A 17,089-nucleotide genomic window follows, 5' to 3' on the forward strand; every position below is an offset into this window, starting at 1 on the left:
TAAACAAACACATTTACCACATACACACAAATAACTCAGAATACTTTTACTGTAATTAATACTAATTTTTTTGCTTTATAATTTGGGACAGATTTTATAGAAATGTACAAGAATCAATTTTGTCCTATTATTGTCTTTAAGAATTTCTAGCTATCCATTTTCATTTAAAAAAATCCACGCATTTCCACCAGCAAACTATTGCAGTAATGCCAAATCCTGTCAAAAACGGCAAATTTAGGAGTGTGGAAGAGCCACTTAAAAAATCCCCAAATTCCACTGGCTCTTTCCTTATTCTTCCAAACAAATGATTGCTATATGTTTCTCTAACCAATCTCTTGCATTCTATGTTATCAAACAAACTCTAATTAGAGTGAGGAAGTCTTAGGTCTGTGTGTGTCTGGTGAATGGTAAATGCACCATTTATCCCCCTTAGCTCCACTGACTAGAGGCAGACATTGTGCAACACTCGTGCAAGCTCAGCACCACAAACTCTGAAGGTACTTTGCAAGTCTTGCTTAATTTCTTCAATGTACAGAGTTTATTCCAATGCAGATGAAAAGCTTGAGAAAAAATAAAAGATAAAAATGCCCAAACTCCAATTCCAACAGGAAAAAGCAAGTTTTAATTCAAATCAAAAATTGCCTGTAAAAATAATGGACATAATTCACCCCCACTGGACCACCACTGTTGGTGTTAAGAGATGTATGCAGGAATGATTTTGTCAAAAGCAGTCACTCAATTTTCTTTAGTAACACACCTCACCCCATAACTGTCCTGCTGAATTCTCCTAGCCAGCAACAGAGATTTAATTAAAAAAAAAAAAAAAAGAGGGCGCTTCAGCTTATCCAATTACATTCTTCATCATTTCTGGTGAATGCAGAGCCATTTTCTTGGTATTTGATATGAATATTTTTCCTCAAAAACATCTTTATAGGGAATATGCCATGTATCACCTGTGGTCTGTACCACACAGTCGTAACGCAAAGCTGGCTGTTGGGAAAAAACACAGAGAAAACATTTTTTTTAGACTTTGTACAAAGTATTACTGAAATATCAGTTACAGGTAGTTAGTTACAACTTCCAATGCTTACCTTAGAAGTCTCCACAGTTTTATCTCTTAACAACTCTATTTTTATTTTCTTATACAAAACAAATTCTAAATTTTAGTACTGGAGGAAAAACTAAACTATCTTCTAGTATTTTGTGGTCTAGGTGTCATTATAAATTCTGTCTTCAATCTGCACTAGATAATAATGATTTCAGGATAATGCACTCAATTACTAGAAATGACAAAATGATTGTTGTTCTGTTCAGTTAAATGAAATCATATGGGAATTACTCAGGATGTGGAGTTTATAGGCTGGAGTGTAGGATTTAATGACATTAATGACATCTTGCATTTGTTCTCCCAGTGTGTCTATTTACAGAGCTGACTTGCTCTGTCCCAAGGAGAAGTAAGAAAAGGGTTTATCACTAACACTTTTAGAAGCATCTGGTTGAACAAAAAGAATAAACAATCTTTCAGGTCTATTACATTGCAGGTACACTAATTCAACATATATAAGACAAATACAAAAGAAACATTACTGGTTGGTAATTATGGTTCCCAGGACATACTATCACTCTATATGTATAGTCTTGGAAGTCTGCTTTACTGTGGTAGCTTCCAGAAAAACTTAGAAGACAGCTATGGCTGGGAATATCAATCACCCAAATCTCTTGTATAGGAATTAAGATGTGAAAATTAATAGTCCCTTTGTACAAGAGAAAGAAACAGCTAAAGCTGTGTTAGCTTAGCTCAGGTGACCCACCATTCATTGTTTGGCTCCATAAGAAGTAATGTATGTATGGCAACAAAGAATGAAAGGCTGTCATTCTTACAAACTGCTATCTCTGTTTGTAATCATGAATGTTATTTTACAATTTCAACCAGCAAAGGAAGAAAATTAATCGGCATAGGTGCAGTATTCCTTTAAGCAGGCAGTAACAATACAGACAGCAGATAACAAAAGAACTGCATGTAGAATGTCACATGATGGATTTTTCCCTAGAAAAATCTTAACAGCTGCATTCCTGTTACTGTACTGTTCACAAGGATACATATCTGCTAGACAAAAGTAGTATTCTGCCATAAAATGACATTACTGCAGTTTCTGTAGCTGAACACTAACTATAAACTTGACTGTTATGGGCTTTCCCTCATGAAACTTTACACCTACATTAGGTTACTATTACAGTGAATACTGAAATGCCTGTATTTTCCAGCTTCTTTAAAATAAAGATGAAAGAAACTCTATAATTGGAAGTACGATATTTTATAATAGTGCTGCAGAGGAGAGTAAGGGATTTCAAAATTTAAAATAAATTAAAACATTGGCACTCAGGTTTTACTGAGACCACTAATGGTTACAGAGTTTCCAGCACTGGAAATATTTGTATACATTAACTTTTATTTCCATTTTAAACATTTAGGTAGCATTTCTTGGCTCTCTTACAGTTTTCTGGTTTGTGGCATGCTTTGTGAATCCAGTGGGTTTTCAGTTAACATGGGAGTTTTGAGCATACTGCTACAAATCCATTTCTTAGGCTTCAACATGACATTTTGCCTTCTAGGGTTTGAAATAATGTATCTTCAATGAATATGCTCTGTGTGTTTTCTGACTGCAGCGGGAAAACTTACCAAGAAATTGATGCTCCTTCCTGCTGCAGCAGGGAAGAACACAATCTGGTGGCCGCGCTGCCACTTGCGGAACAGGTGGCGTGTCACGCTGTCGGACAGACAGGCCTTGTGGTCCCGCAGGAAGTCCCTGCTGACAAACCGGCAGTGCTTGCCCGAGCGGAGAGTGGCATACAGCAAGAAGGGGTCATCTTCAGAGCTTCACAAAACAAATGGAAAGGACAGACGTCATTCACAAGGCAGTGAGTGCCTGCAGGAAGTGATTCAAATGCTGATCAAGATGTATTCATCAGTAACACTGAAAATTCCCACCGCTACTCTAGTTCCCTCTAAAATAAAAAATGGTTTACCACAGGGCACCAAAAGCTTGAGTGCAATAAAAATTAATCACGTGCTACTTAGAGGACTTTTTTCCTCTTCTCACAATCTGATAATAGAACAATATAATCTCCTGCCACAAAGTTTAACAATACTGTGCTGTATAGAACAAAACTGCTAAAACTCAACAGTGTACCCCCACACAGCAGCAGACCACAACTGCACACTGATGCTACCAGAAATTCTGTAGTTCAGGGCACTGTGCTCTTGGCAGTGGTTTTATCAGTCATAAATCCTAATAAACAATACAGCTGTCAATATGATTCTAAGTGATGAAAGTTTTCCCAATGCAACTCCTTATGTACTTTTGAAGCAAGTGTAGCAAGGGATATGGTTCTTTCACAGACACAGATAAAGATACTAGTAATGGTACTAAAAGCTAGAGAAAAATGTACATAAATCAGGCATTGGTCTCTATTATATTGAGCTGTTTTCTTCAACTTACATATTTTCAGCAAAGAAGAAGTCTGCCTTACTCTGCATCTCCTTCATAATTTCTCTTTTCCAATTTGAAGAGTTTGTCAGCATATGTTTGCGGCCCAGCACAAGCAACCGGGCATTCTCCTTTGCCAGGCAGTTGATAGCATCAAACAGCTGCAGAAAACAAAGCAAACCCAAAGATTTTCTTAGCTGTAAAATCTGAGTGACATGGAATACTTTCACGTGTCTCACCTAGAGGGACTTCTAGACTACTCTCGTTTCACACAGTTCTTAACTGCAACGTGAATTAAGCAGATAAGTAATTAAATTCCCTAATCACAAAGGAAAAAAGGCACAACAAATCAATTCATTGAAGGAAGCTGCTCTCAACCACACAGCAAATACAGTGCTTCCATACCCCAGCTCTTGCAGTTCAAATGACATGAACAACCTCGGGCAGAGTTGTACGGAGATGTCAGAATTTCCAAGTCAGGCGAGGGAATGAATCACGCTGGATTTACGTGATCCCCACGGTGATCACGGAGCACCGGGAGCCCTGAGCACACCGCCTCTCCAGCCCCACCTGCTGGAGCTGGAGAACCTCCTCGGCCCTGCGGGGAGGAGGCAGGACATGGAAATCCGTGACCTCGGGACTAAGGCGTTATGGAAACCACATCCACATCAGCCGCCCGCCTGTGAACCAACACAGCAGGGGTAAACTCAGAGGGACTTCCAGCGTCTCTCAGGGCTGTGCCTGTTCTGCATGAAGTGCTTCTCAGGACAGGCACTTGTGCCTGGGACTTTCCCTCCCTGCTTCACCCAGACTGAGCTCAGGGAGGGCAAAGGTTCTGCCTTTCAGCATCCACGTTATTGCTGTGGACTGCTCACAAAACCGTGGGCGTGTCAGTTCGACCCAGAAAGACAGAAGAATTGTTTCTTGGGATTCATGCATCTATTGTATTTGAAAGACAAGGACAGTATGCTCAATGACCAGGGAAAGGTATTTTCTAATTTTTACCTGCATTTGTTACCACTATTTGCCATCATACAATCTCCTGATCATTCTTTAATCATTCCTGCTTTTCTAGCTACTTCCCTCTTCCTTGTTACTTCTTCTCCCTTTAATACCTTTAATTGCCCTTCTCTTTCTCTTACTCTTTACCCTCTTTTCCTCCTATTTGTGATCCTTCACATTTTTTGGTATAATTTGCTTTTGATTCAGGGGCTAGAAAGAATTATTCATGTAACTTTTGTGTGCCATTTTACAATATATTTAGTTTCATCTACCTGCAAGTACCAGCCCTATTCAGTCCTCTCTCAAGCTGTACAATCTCACTACTTCTGTTGTGTCACATCTATATCACAACTACACACGAGCTCACTGATCCAACAAAAGACTTTTGTAGGGCTGAGCACAACCCAGCAGACAGGCCTGAGTCAAGGGTTCAATGACTGATGGGAATACATTGCTGGAGGTGGTGAGACAGGAAACGTGGGACTGCCCTTCACAGGAAGGGACCTGCAGATGGCTCAAATGAGACATGCCATGAATCTGGATCTGAGATCTGGGAGAGGAAGCCAGAAGATTTTCTACATTAATTTTAAGTGTTAAGCCGTAAGTTGCTGTTGCCAGTATTGATTCTGAGAGACTAAAGGCTCTGTTTTCATACAGACAGAGGACCCTGGTGCTAATGAAAAGCACAAACACCTAACAATACCTATTGGAACTGACTTCCTGCTTCCAGGAGATCACACTGGATATTGGTACAATCTACTTTTCCCTGGTTAAAACAAACAAAACATAATGTGAGCAGGAAAAGGCCAAATGCAATAACTTCTCATGCACCAAACCAGTCCTGCAAATAGCTGGATTCAAATACCAAAGGAGAATTAAGCTGGTTAATCTGAGTTCATTAAAGATAATTAAAGTTAGGAATGTAACTACTGCATCCACATTTCTGCACATTTTCAGGTACAGAAGTCAACCGTGAAGAAATAATAACAACGAATAACTTTAGCAAACCCTTAGAAATTCCAAATGAAAATATTTTTTCTTTTTACCTAACATTTTGCTACATTAAGGAAAGGTTAGCAAAAAATCATGTGAAAAAAAAAGAAGATAAAAACCAGCAGCTCCACATACAGACTGGTCAATAGTAGCTATTCCCAAGTATTCTTGGATTCAGCTCCTGTAGGTCTTTCTTTCTGGAAGTTGTAACTAGTGGTACTTTGTACCTGTTAGTCATGTGGACTTTCGTGTCCTACATATTTTTAGCATATGAGGTTTTCTAGTGTGAAGTGCTTCTGGGAGAAAATTGAGAGGTTGGTATAAATTAGCTACAGCAATGGAAAAATTCAAAGGCTTAAAATGTAGTGAAATTAAAGGGAGTCAGCATTTCAAAATTTTGAAACTGCTGCTTACATAACAACGCACTGTCCCTCCTCTACTTAACACACCTTACTTACACAACTAAAATACAAAAGATAGAAATTACTTTTGTTTTCATAAGATAAAGATAATTTTGTTCTGCACACCCCCATTACCTGACACAACTTCACTAAAGAGCCTTTTCTATCACTTTAGGCTTGGGCACTTAATGGGGGCGATCTACAAGGAGTCACAGAACTTACATGGGGGTTTCCTGAGTGTGCCTACTCCCACACCTGGCTGCTTCTCAAGAAAGGAAGATGTGAGACACACTAACACTTTTTCAGTCACACAGGAAAGTAACTGAACATCATGGTGTTAATACAAAAACAGCAGTAGTGATCTCTCATTTAAAAAGTCAAGGGTATTTTATTAATCTAGTATCTGCAGAAGTTGCATGAGTGTACAATGGAGCACAAGGAAGACAGGTTAATTACTCTAACTCATACCAGGAACTATGAGCAGAGCAGGATACAGATTTCCTAAGACTTCACTGCCAGTCCCTTTCTGATCACCAGATCACGCTGTGCCATGTGTCCCCAGTTTCAATGCTTACCTTGAGGTAGCTTTCTCATGAGGTACTACTGGTAGATTCCCATTTGTGAAATGGGAAATCCCTGCACACTGCTGCTGGGAGGCACACCACTCAGTGATTCAGCAAAAGGTGACTCACCCATATACACACAGAGCACGAAGAAGTAAGTAACCACCAAAAATATTTAAATCACATTTTTTATGAATAAATCATGTTTGACATTGCTTCAACATCTGGGTTCACTAACTGCCATTTAAAAGCAAAACTCACCTACAGGTCATCTGCTAATAAGAGCAACAAACTGCTCTATTACTGCTCTTTTCACCTATTGTTAGTGCTGTCTCCCACCCAACCAAAGCTATAAAAATGCAAAAGAAAGCCCAACACAGACCACAGGTTCAGAGCTGCCATTGCTGTACTGTCAGGTAGGGCTGGGCACGATCACTGTCTCCAAAGTTTAGCCCGCAATTGGAGCCAGTCAAAAAAGTGATTGTCCCACATTACTTTTCACTAGTGTGGCCTCACCTTGAGTCCTGGGTACAGTTTTGGCTGCCACAATATTAAAAAAATATTAAGCTGTTAGAGAGCATCCAAAAGAGAGCAATGAAGATGGTGGGCTGGATGTGAAGCCCTATGAACAGCACAGAGGTCACTCACTTGGTCTGTTCAGCCTGGAGGAGACTGAGAGGAGCCCTCACTGCAGTCACAGCTTCCATGGGAGAGGGGGAAGTGGAGGGGCAGGCACTGATCTCTTTGGTGACCAGTGACAGGACCCAAGGAATGGCCTGAAACTGGGTAAGGGAGGTTTAGACTGGACACTGGGAAAAGCTTCTTCACCCAGAGGGTGGTTGAGCACTAGAAGAGGCTCCCCAGAGAAGTGGTCAGAGCACCAAGCCTGACAGAGTTCAAAAAGCATTTGGCCAACACTGTCAGGGACAAGGTGCAATTCTTGGGGTGTCCTGCACAGGGCCAGGAGTTGGGACTTTGATGATCCTTGCAGGTCCCTTCCAACTCAGAGCATTCTATGACTCTATAAATGAATTCCTGTCATGATTACATTTATTTGACTTAAGAGTTTCACCATTTTTGGTCACTTTTTCCATACTGTAGATCAAGAAAATAAGCTCAATAAAAACCTGTTTACTTCAGTCCCACATACAGGAGAGAGACACGATGAGATGCCAGAGATTTTTGCCCCAGCCAGCTACTCAAGGAAGGCATGTGTGCTGCTTGCAAGAAAGGCAGGACTTTCTCACTGAGCCTGGTAATTTCACCAAACCACATTCAAGATCATTACCACAGCACCAAACACAAATGCTTCTTATATTCTCTACATCATTATGGATGACACAGTGTAAATTAGTCTCAAGTCCTCTTAACTCAAATACAGGGGCAGTATACATGTTTCTTGATTTCTCTGGAGTTTATCTGTCCCTTACTTGCATGGGCATAGCTACCTCAAAGGGAAAGCAGTGATGGATGAATAAGTAACAGTCACAGAGATTAATCAGCCTGATTTACTTTCTGCTCTTTAGACAGTCAGCAGGTAACTCCTGGGAATTATCCCTTACAACACCAAGGATCTCTGCAACACTGCAGAAACAATATTGTAGGGAATATTTGTATCCTGTGTCACAGAAAGACTATTGAAATTGATGTAACACATCATCATGCAAAACTCTCCCAGTGACAGCTCTTCACACATCAGTGATGGCTATCACACAGTGTTTAACGTGCTTTAACCTGTCTGCGTTGACTCTGCACCTGGAACTGACTTATCCTCTCTTGACACATTCACTACAGATATGTCTTAACTCCCTATCACAATTCATTAAAATTTGCAGTTCACTTTTAGATGTTAGCTGTTACTCTTAACAGTCAGCACTATTAATCAAAGGCAGGTTATTGATTGAGCAGGAAAACTAAATCACAGAAGCAGATTCCCAAGTTGATTTAATATAGATTGAGGATGGTACAGTAGCCTCAGTTTGCTCTGATGAGGCAATTCCCAACTACAGCTGTGCTACTTGCAGAGTAGTCTGTATTCAGAGACTGAAGATGCTTTTGCAGCCAGGTGCAAACTGACTGGTACCAAGGGTGTACCAAGACACCTGGTGCTCCTGCATAGTCCAGTGTTCCCACTGCCTGGAGGACTTGGCTCAGTTGTAACACTGCCTGAATGTAAACACATTACTTTCAGGTCAAACTGACTAGAGCAATACTCCATGGACTGTGACCAAGCTAATGAACCATCTTGAATCCTGAGTAGTGGGGAGAATGAAGCAGAGTAACTGCAAATATATTCAGGTCAGATACAGAAGCAATAGCACAATTTACATTTTTCTGTATTCAGGATACCCTGGCTGTTATGCCAGTAATGGGGATATCTTTAATTACAACTCCATTTGAATCCAATTGAAGATGTAATCTGCTCAAGACAATCCCTGAAACAATTCTGAATGTAGAAGTAACATGTTTGTAAATAGTCCCTGACACTGCATTCTGCTATATTATAAACTGTAGGTAAAGTTTCCGATTTCAAACAATCTTGAAGAGCCACCCCTGTCTTTTATTCTACTCAGAGAACATCACAATACAAACCAAAACTGTGTAAATCAATCTCAGATTTGGTAGGAGTTTTATGAATTTCTCCTGAGCAGAGAGGGTGGGATAGGTGCCTCTCCTTCCCAGCAGAGCCATATAAGAAAAGAAGGCTTTGAAATAGGTATTTTCTATTTAATTACAGTCATATCCTGCTCTGTCTTATTCCCAAAAAGCACAAGTAATCTGATGGACAGTGAAGCAGTATTTCCTATGAGAATTAACAGAATCACAGTGGGATGCATGCTGAGAGTGAAGACATATACACACAATTTAAACATGGAATTAAAATGTGTATGATATGATGGATAGGGAGGTAGGCAGGGGATCATCACGTGGAAGAGCCATTGGATGTTTGGAATCTGGCATTTTAGAAAGCACTGTCATCAAAAGATCTCAGCCACTATGTCAGACCTTACACCTGAGAAACCTTTTAATGTGAATATTCTTGCTCACACTTTTTGAATGTCTCTGCTTTTGAATGGTAATATTTTTAACATCATGATGTACAGACGAATGAAGTTCATCCACAAATAAAAAAAGAAAAATGGGTAGTGACAATAGTTAGCATGCTATTAAATGAACAATGCAAAGAGCTCTAGAAATTATGAGTAAAGAAGATATGGACATTTGAGGAATTGCTGAATTTCATAGTACAAGTTGCAAAAGAGAAGAACGAGCAATTTTTTCTGACTCTTACAATTCAAGAAATAAATATTCTTCAGTTGTCTAACTGCATTTTTGGAAGCTGAATACTGCAAGTTACTTCAGTGCCAGTGAAGTTTCTAAATCCAAAAGTTTTGTTAAGCAACTACAATACCTTTTTCTTTCCCAATCACTTACTAAAAAAGGTAATGTTGATTTAAATGTACAAGCAGACCCTTTGATGCTGTGTCAGCAATTATGAAGTAGGAATAATGATGGAAGAGAAGGGTGAATCTGAAATCTGAAATAAAGCAGCATTTTTCTGGGGTAGTGAGTGGAATATGTCCAATTCACCATTAACTGTAGCCCACTACTAACAATTAACTTTTTCTATTTTAATTAAAATTTAACATTTTCTGTTGCAGTTGTAGGCTGGTATTAAAGCATTTTTGTTCATGAATTTGAATTTTCTGAAGGTCTTCCTTTCTAGAGTCATGTAAAAGGACAAAGGTATTTGTCCTTTTCTGATCTTTGAGATATTTTTTCTCCATAGCTGATTAACACTGTATACTTTTACCTCTCCTTTTCCTCATCTTCTTTCTTGTAAAAAAGAATAAATACCAAGATCTTGACAATGCATAAGGGGCAGCTTATGTGGGTTTGATTTAATCCAGATATCTCCTGAGAGACTACTATTTTGTACCAAAACCTGAAGATTTACAAAATATTAAAAGGTCTCAACCCCTCACACCAAGGAGAGGAGTTAGGTGATACTGCCTACCAGTGATTATACAAAAGTAGTAAAAGAAACATGTAAAACCTGAAAGTGTTCCCTTTGCATTTCCACATACCAATATTATCCTTTGCTCCCATCCTTGAATTCTTTCTGCTTGCACTGCTGTTTCTTTAACAGTATTTTCTTACTGATCACTACACATTGCTTCATTGCACCAATATTACACATACATCATCTCTATATTCTTGAGGAAGAAAGTAAAATAAAAATGAAAATGCATGAAGTTTTACTTATTCTTGCGTAAGATTCAGATGTGGAACTTCACCTGTCAGAGGCACTGACTGTAAATGGAATAATTTTCCCAACTGAAGTCACAGCTTCAGGGGTCTGCCTTCTTTCACTGGAAATCCAGTGTTTGCAATGACATTGATACTCTTGCTTTTCTACAATTATCAGAACACTGTATACAAAGACTTTAAGGAAATAAGGGAGTTTCTCCTACCATAGAAACAATGTTAAAATGTAGCCATAGGAAATGAACTAGAAACAATGTAGCTGTTTCAAAGGAACGTTTGTGAGCCCAATGCAGCTGTGCCAGTCTTAACATTTTCAGCGTGGGTCAGAAGCTGTATTTAAGTGTTGAAAATCCAAAATGTGACCAGGATCTCTGGGTGGTGAAAATGAAAGCACAAGCTTGACTGATCCTTTCCATAGATAGGAAATAACTCGGGGCAGGACTGAAATGGCTTTGTCAGACTGAAACTGACAGTTTAAAAGGTACTAACATTGAGCTCTCACCACTGTCCTAAGCACATGTCTGTACAGAGTGACAGGTCTTGTCTGATGCTAAGTGTTTTCCCCATGTCCTAAAGTCCCAGACAATACTTTTGTCCTTTGAGGAAAGTCCTGCAGCAGCTGGGGACATCGCTGTTACAGCAGGCACAGGCATGATGCTGTTGTGGAATATTAAACCTGTGCTTCAGCAGAGACATCCCACATTTTAATAAACTTGACAGCTCCAGAAACACTGTAACATAAGGACTATTTCTAAGCTCACAGGACAACAGACATCCAGGTAGAATGACATGATAACCGAGGAAACATCAGTAAACTGACAACTTGCAGTTGCAAAAAAGCATCAGAGTACAACATGCAGCAAATATTTATAACACAATTTTCACACTATCTTTCTGCTGTTTCTCAGTATTATTTTCCAGTTGCCTGCTACTGATTATTATATAGAGGTTACCTTCAAAACTTCCATACACCTTTGAAAACAATTGTTTCAATAAGAACCTTTGCAGCTCTTAGCACATAAATACATTAACAAACACTACTGAAACGAGTGGTGATTTCTCTGTGAAGGTCAGAAAGAGGAAAATGTTCTTTAATATGAACATATAAAATGTTATTCTTCAACACTACAAAAATCAGCAGAAGCAAACTAAAGCACAAAGGTCTGAGATGGAGGAGCAGCTGCATGGTCAGAGTCAGACCTATCTGTCCTGGGCCAACCATGAAAGCAAGGCTTTCAGCAAGGAGGAACCCCAGAGGAAATCTGTTTAATATTGCTGAGAGCATAACTGGTATTTAGCAGACTGGAAAAACCCCAGGAGACGTTCACATCCATCAGCACACCTTGCACTGCCAGGACCATGAGGCAGAAGTTCAACTGTCTCAGCTGGATCAAGGCTTGCCCTGGCAAGAAACTCACTGTTCCTACAAAACCAACAAAAACCTGATGCAGTGTAATGCAGCTGATGTAAAACGTGGGTCAGCATTATTTATCTTACACAACCATTAATTTTGATCATTGCAGACTCATGCCATTTTACTACTAGTAACACTGCCAGCAGTGTCCATGTCTGGACATCCTAGGCAGTGAAGTCTGTGAAAGCTCACCATGATAGCTAAAATCCAGAAGATCTAATTTTTGTACTTCGATGGTTTTCATGTAAGTATATTGGCAGCAGTCTGCAATACTCAATAGCTAGACACTGGGCAGGTCACTGTTTTAGCTGAAGCATTTTTTGTTAACTTTAAAGATACAGCAATTTGACAAACAGATGATATTGTCAGCTCCCACAAGTTAATTATAGATGATATTTGACATTTGCCTAAAGGCTGGGCCTCCTGGGAACAACGAATTATATGAAAAACTTTGTGTACTTATCCATTTTTTCCCCTTGTCAAGAGAAACAAGCTTGCGAATATGAAAATATGAAAGGCTTGGGCAACAGAAGCCAAGTAGGAACCACTCCCAAGCCCCAGCCCTATTTCATAAAAGGATCTATTTTTCAAAGCAACTTTTAGCTTGGGGACACAGAATTACAGTTTCCAGAATTGCAGTTTTCATCCATATGACTGTATCAGCCAGCACTTTTGAGGAATTATGTTGCATCTTGGCCTCTTCTGTCCATTTCCACGGAAAAGATGCAGATACCCAGCTAACAACTTTGGAGCATCGAGGACTGAACATCAGTGCTCAAGTTCAAAACAGAACTATAATTTCAGAAGTGTTTTGTTTACCAAATTTATCAGATGGCAAATGGTTAAAATTGTGTTTTATTACTGGTTATGTTAAGGTTATGTTAATTAGGCTGGTAGACTAAATAGGCTTGTGGAAATGAGAGTGGGTGGGATGACAAAAAAGAAATCCCTAACCTATAGCATTCAAATTTCTGAAAGCCCATTTGGGAATGCCCATTCAATGGAAAGTTAAGAGATTTCACTTCTAAAGGCACAATATGCAGATACATACATATAAACTAGAAGTGAAAATGTCAAAACCCTCCAATTCTTTAGGACACTTCCTCTCCCTATTGAGATGTATGGCCATTCCCCACAAACAGATTTACACAGCTCAGTGCAGTGTTTTACAGGGACATGGAGTATGTGACTTGTGATGATGAAAGCAGAGTAGTGACATTGATGATGGCCGAGCCCAGGGTAACTGCTCCTCACAGGGAGCATGGTAAATCACCACCAAATCACCTCATTAGGACTGTCTGGTTCTGCTCTATGATTACTTGCAACCCTCTTACTACTACTCCACTTTATTTATCCAAATGTGTGACAACTTAGGGCTGTGGTGGAAGAAAACTCCTATCAAACAATCAGTCAATCAATCAAGCAGTAGTACAGGCAGTAGTCAAGAAATAGGTATTCCAGTGTCCTTTTGTTAAGCTTGCACTGAGTGTAGAAGCTCAAACTCCAGAGAACCACAGCTTTAACAAACACCTGCATCATACTTTTATTTTTTTTAGTGTATAGTGGAAGCACTATCTGGTTTACCAAAGTATCACACAATTAGGAAATAAAAAAGGAGAGAAGGCAGCAACAAGATTAATATTACCACACTGGTATACCACATAAGTCAGGAAAAATTAATGAATAACAACTACTTCAGAAGCAGTGGAACTGAACAGGCTTTTAGCTGCTGTTAGAGAGCTTATGGCACACACTGTACACAGCTTGCTCAGCCATGTCAACTGGACTCCTTAAAAGCTCAAGAGTCAAAAATTCAAAATATTAGAGGCAGAAGAAATATTACTGCAAACTCACTGCTTCCTTTTTGTCAAGCATAGAAGCGAGCAGGTAAGTGGATAAATGCTGGACAATAAGGACAGGCACAAGTATCACTAATATTCTCTGATTTATCTAAGAGATAAGTTGCTATTAACCATGTGACAGAAGCACAGGTTCAGTTTTAACAGTCACTACAGGAAGCATTGTGCAATAAGAGGACAATACAGCAGCTGGAAATGGTAGAAACTATTCAGAAAAATTAGAAGAAGGAATTAATCTTTCATTAAACTGGTTGGAAATAGAGTACCTAATGATTACATAATTTTGACAACCTCTTTAGCTTTTGACTCACTAAAATTCAATGCATATATCCAGCTAGAACTGTGAAAAGAACTATTTAGATCATAAAAGAACTGACCAGTGAATAACAAATCAAGAAGAAACAGCATCACAAGGTAGTATCTCTGGGTGGAAAGGAAAAATCAGTAGATGCATGTAGTAAATATATAAAATACTTGAAACAGAATTTCTCATTAAGAAAAAGGCTTCCTAACAATGATATGGGGCAAATAATTACAATGCCAGAGATAAAATATTCCAAGTGATTTTAAAATGTAATTTTGGGGCATCATATTTAGGAAATAATAACGGTATTATTACTATTATCTTCTACAGAATAGAAGATTTGAATGTTTACTTTATGGAGATCTACAGAAAAATGAGAACACCAACACAAATTATGCCTTATAAGGTTATTTCTTCATCTAATGGTTTGTAAGTACTAATTTTTAAGATCTTGAGTTAGGCATTTTTCTTGAAGGATGGGAGTGAAGATTTCTATTGTACAAGAGTTACTTTTTGAAGAACAGCAGCAGTAAAGGTAGCCATAGTCATCTTATTATGTCCCTGCTACTGGTGCTCTTACTGCATCACTCCTGTTCCTCACATGATACCAAGCAACAAAATTGTTTCAAGTCTCAGCATGTACAATACCAGCTTAATGGCACAGCTCTGGTAGCAGTCCTCAGAGAAGTGACAGATATCTGAATGAGATCTCCTCCTTATATTAACACAAGTGAACATATGAGTTTAATCTCATTTGATCTAATTTAGATTAACACCACAGATAAAGGCATAAATCTGAATTAGCATGGGGACTATTTTATTTTGACCCTTAGGTTTTTTGCCTTGCCTCGTTTCCCCTCCCTTATTTGGAAGAACTGCACAAATGAACCCTGAAACAAAATAAGCAAAAAGTAGAATAGGGATAGCCTCTTCCCTTTTATGTCTGTATCTGATGTACAAAATCAATACCAGCAAAAGGTGAGGTTTGCATTAAGAAGTGTTTGATACAGAATGTCACCTCTAATGGGCAATGGTATTTTGGGTAAGAAGAGCTCTTACCATTTTTCAGAAATTGTTTGAAACAGGAATTCTTGTGAATTGGTTTCAAGCAAGAATACTGCCAGCACGACTGTCATCCCCAGAATGGAATTTTAATTCTGGTAAAATCAGTCTCCTAGATTCAAATAGGAGCTCCTATTTCCATGTTCCAGACAACACAAAACAATCAGTTTATGAAGAGATTTAGATTAAAAGCTGTTTACAATTGTACTTGATTTTCTATGAGTCTAGATTAAAAGAAATAAAATTACTTTAACCTCAGTTTTAAACTTCATTGCAGGTTATAATAATTTAATAATCTCAATTTAAGTATATTTACTTATACATAAATGTCTCTTCCAATCCTGCTTTACAAATAGAATGCAACTAGAGAAAAAACAACAAATGTAGCTTAATGGAATGTTGGATCATTAAACATCATGTTAATATGTGGAGATCCTTAGGAATAACATACTGTTCAAAAAACTAGGCTTTCACAGCTTCATAAATAAATCCAAATGGACTTTAGGCTGTTGTTACATTGTACCTTTTCACCTCCAGATAACACAGCTTTCAAATATGTTTTCTTTCCTACTTTTACCAGAAATAGCTCATTAAATGTGAAGGCCAAGTGTGAACCAAAATTGGTAGCTTTTCAAGCATATAAATAAATCCAGGTGTACATGAATGAACACAATCATTGTCCTGAGGATTACCTATGCTGCTTTTAAGATGACAGTGAAACCAGCACTTCTCACATTCAAATCAAATATTTGTTCTCACAGAGGACTGGACTATAGTAACCCAGTCTTCACACTTTCTGGCCTGCTTCCCATAGCCTCTCACTACTATGGAGATTTTTCGCACGAAAATCACTTCTAAAGAAGCAGTTCAGTTCCCCAAAGATCAGGTTTCCAATTTGGAGGCCCAGCACACCTCTTACTGCCACACTAACAATTCATGATTATGTGAAGCAGTTGAGCTGCCCAGAGAAAAGCCTCATCTTGAGGTTTCTAAGGGACAAAGTGAAAACAGCAAGATAGAAACTCATCCAGTTCAGAAGACATGTTCATTTGACTTTATCACCTAGATTTTAGACTTCTCTACAACATGCAACAACCAACCTGCTTGCCACAGTTGCTAAGTTCACTGGGAAATGAATCATCAAGGCAGGTTCACTCTGCCCTGCTGAATTTCAAGCTTATATTCCTAGTGATTAGAAGAATCTTATTATGAAAGATGTGATGCAAATTCACTTGGTAAAAAAGGTATGATTGGTGCTTGGGTGCTCCTGTACTACCATTAACTTTTGATTTGCTATTATCACCAAATACAAAGGTAAAAATCATAACACCAGATGGAAACCAATAGAGATAATTCATTTAACCACATGGGTTTTTATTAATCTTATAGACAGAAACAAAGGCTGCAAATAGTAACAGGAGGCAACACCAGGAAGAATCTGACTCTGAGAGAAAGTAACAGGCAGAACCTGTCAAATTGTCTGATAGTCAGATTTCTTTAGCTTGATCAATTTCTGGTGCTCTATTCTCACCAGGAAATGGAAAACTAGAGCAGAAACCTCTGAAAAGAAAAATAATTGTTTACAGCTGATCGATGAGGCATTTACTCAGGGAATCCTGTCAGCTTCCCCTCCCCCATTTCACAACATTGGAAATTTAAAAGTTTTGAGAAAGTTTTCCCTGTATTCACAAGTCTGACCTTGTGTTTCCCTTCTTAAGATGTCCCACCTACCTC

The 17,089-nt window shown here is 38.8% G+C and overlaps 1 protein-coding gene across 2 annotated transcripts in view; it reads right to left on the reverse strand.

Annotated features, from left to right (window-relative positions):
- Positions 1–599: 599 nt before the first annotated feature.
- The window catches only part of PRORP (protein only RNase P catalytic subunit), a 38,300-nt gene continuing 21,810 nt past the window's right edge, over positions 600–17,089 (reverse strand). The window contains exons 5-7 of one of the 2 annotated variants that reach the window (XM_063160372.1): positions 3,501–3,649; positions 2,681–2,876; positions 600–990 (exon numbers count right to left, since the gene is read on the reverse strand). In XM_063160372.1, coding sequence (XP_063016442.1) covers positions 862–990; positions 2,681–2,876; positions 3,501–3,649 — 474 coding nt within the window. In that variant the 3' untranslated portion in view covers positions 600–861. Of the gene's footprint in view, positions 991–2,680; positions 2,928–3,500; positions 3,650–17,089 lie in introns of those variants that run through there. The other variant, XM_063160373.1, reaches the window with a different exon arrangement.

This window comes from Melospiza melodia, chromosome 6, assembly GCF_035770615.1.
Source record: "Melospiza melodia melodia isolate bMelMel2 chromosome 6, bMelMel2.pri, whole genome shotgun sequence".
In the NCBI taxonomy this organism is placed as follows: domain Eukaryota; kingdom Metazoa; phylum Chordata; class Aves; order Passeriformes; family Passerellidae; genus Melospiza; species Melospiza melodia.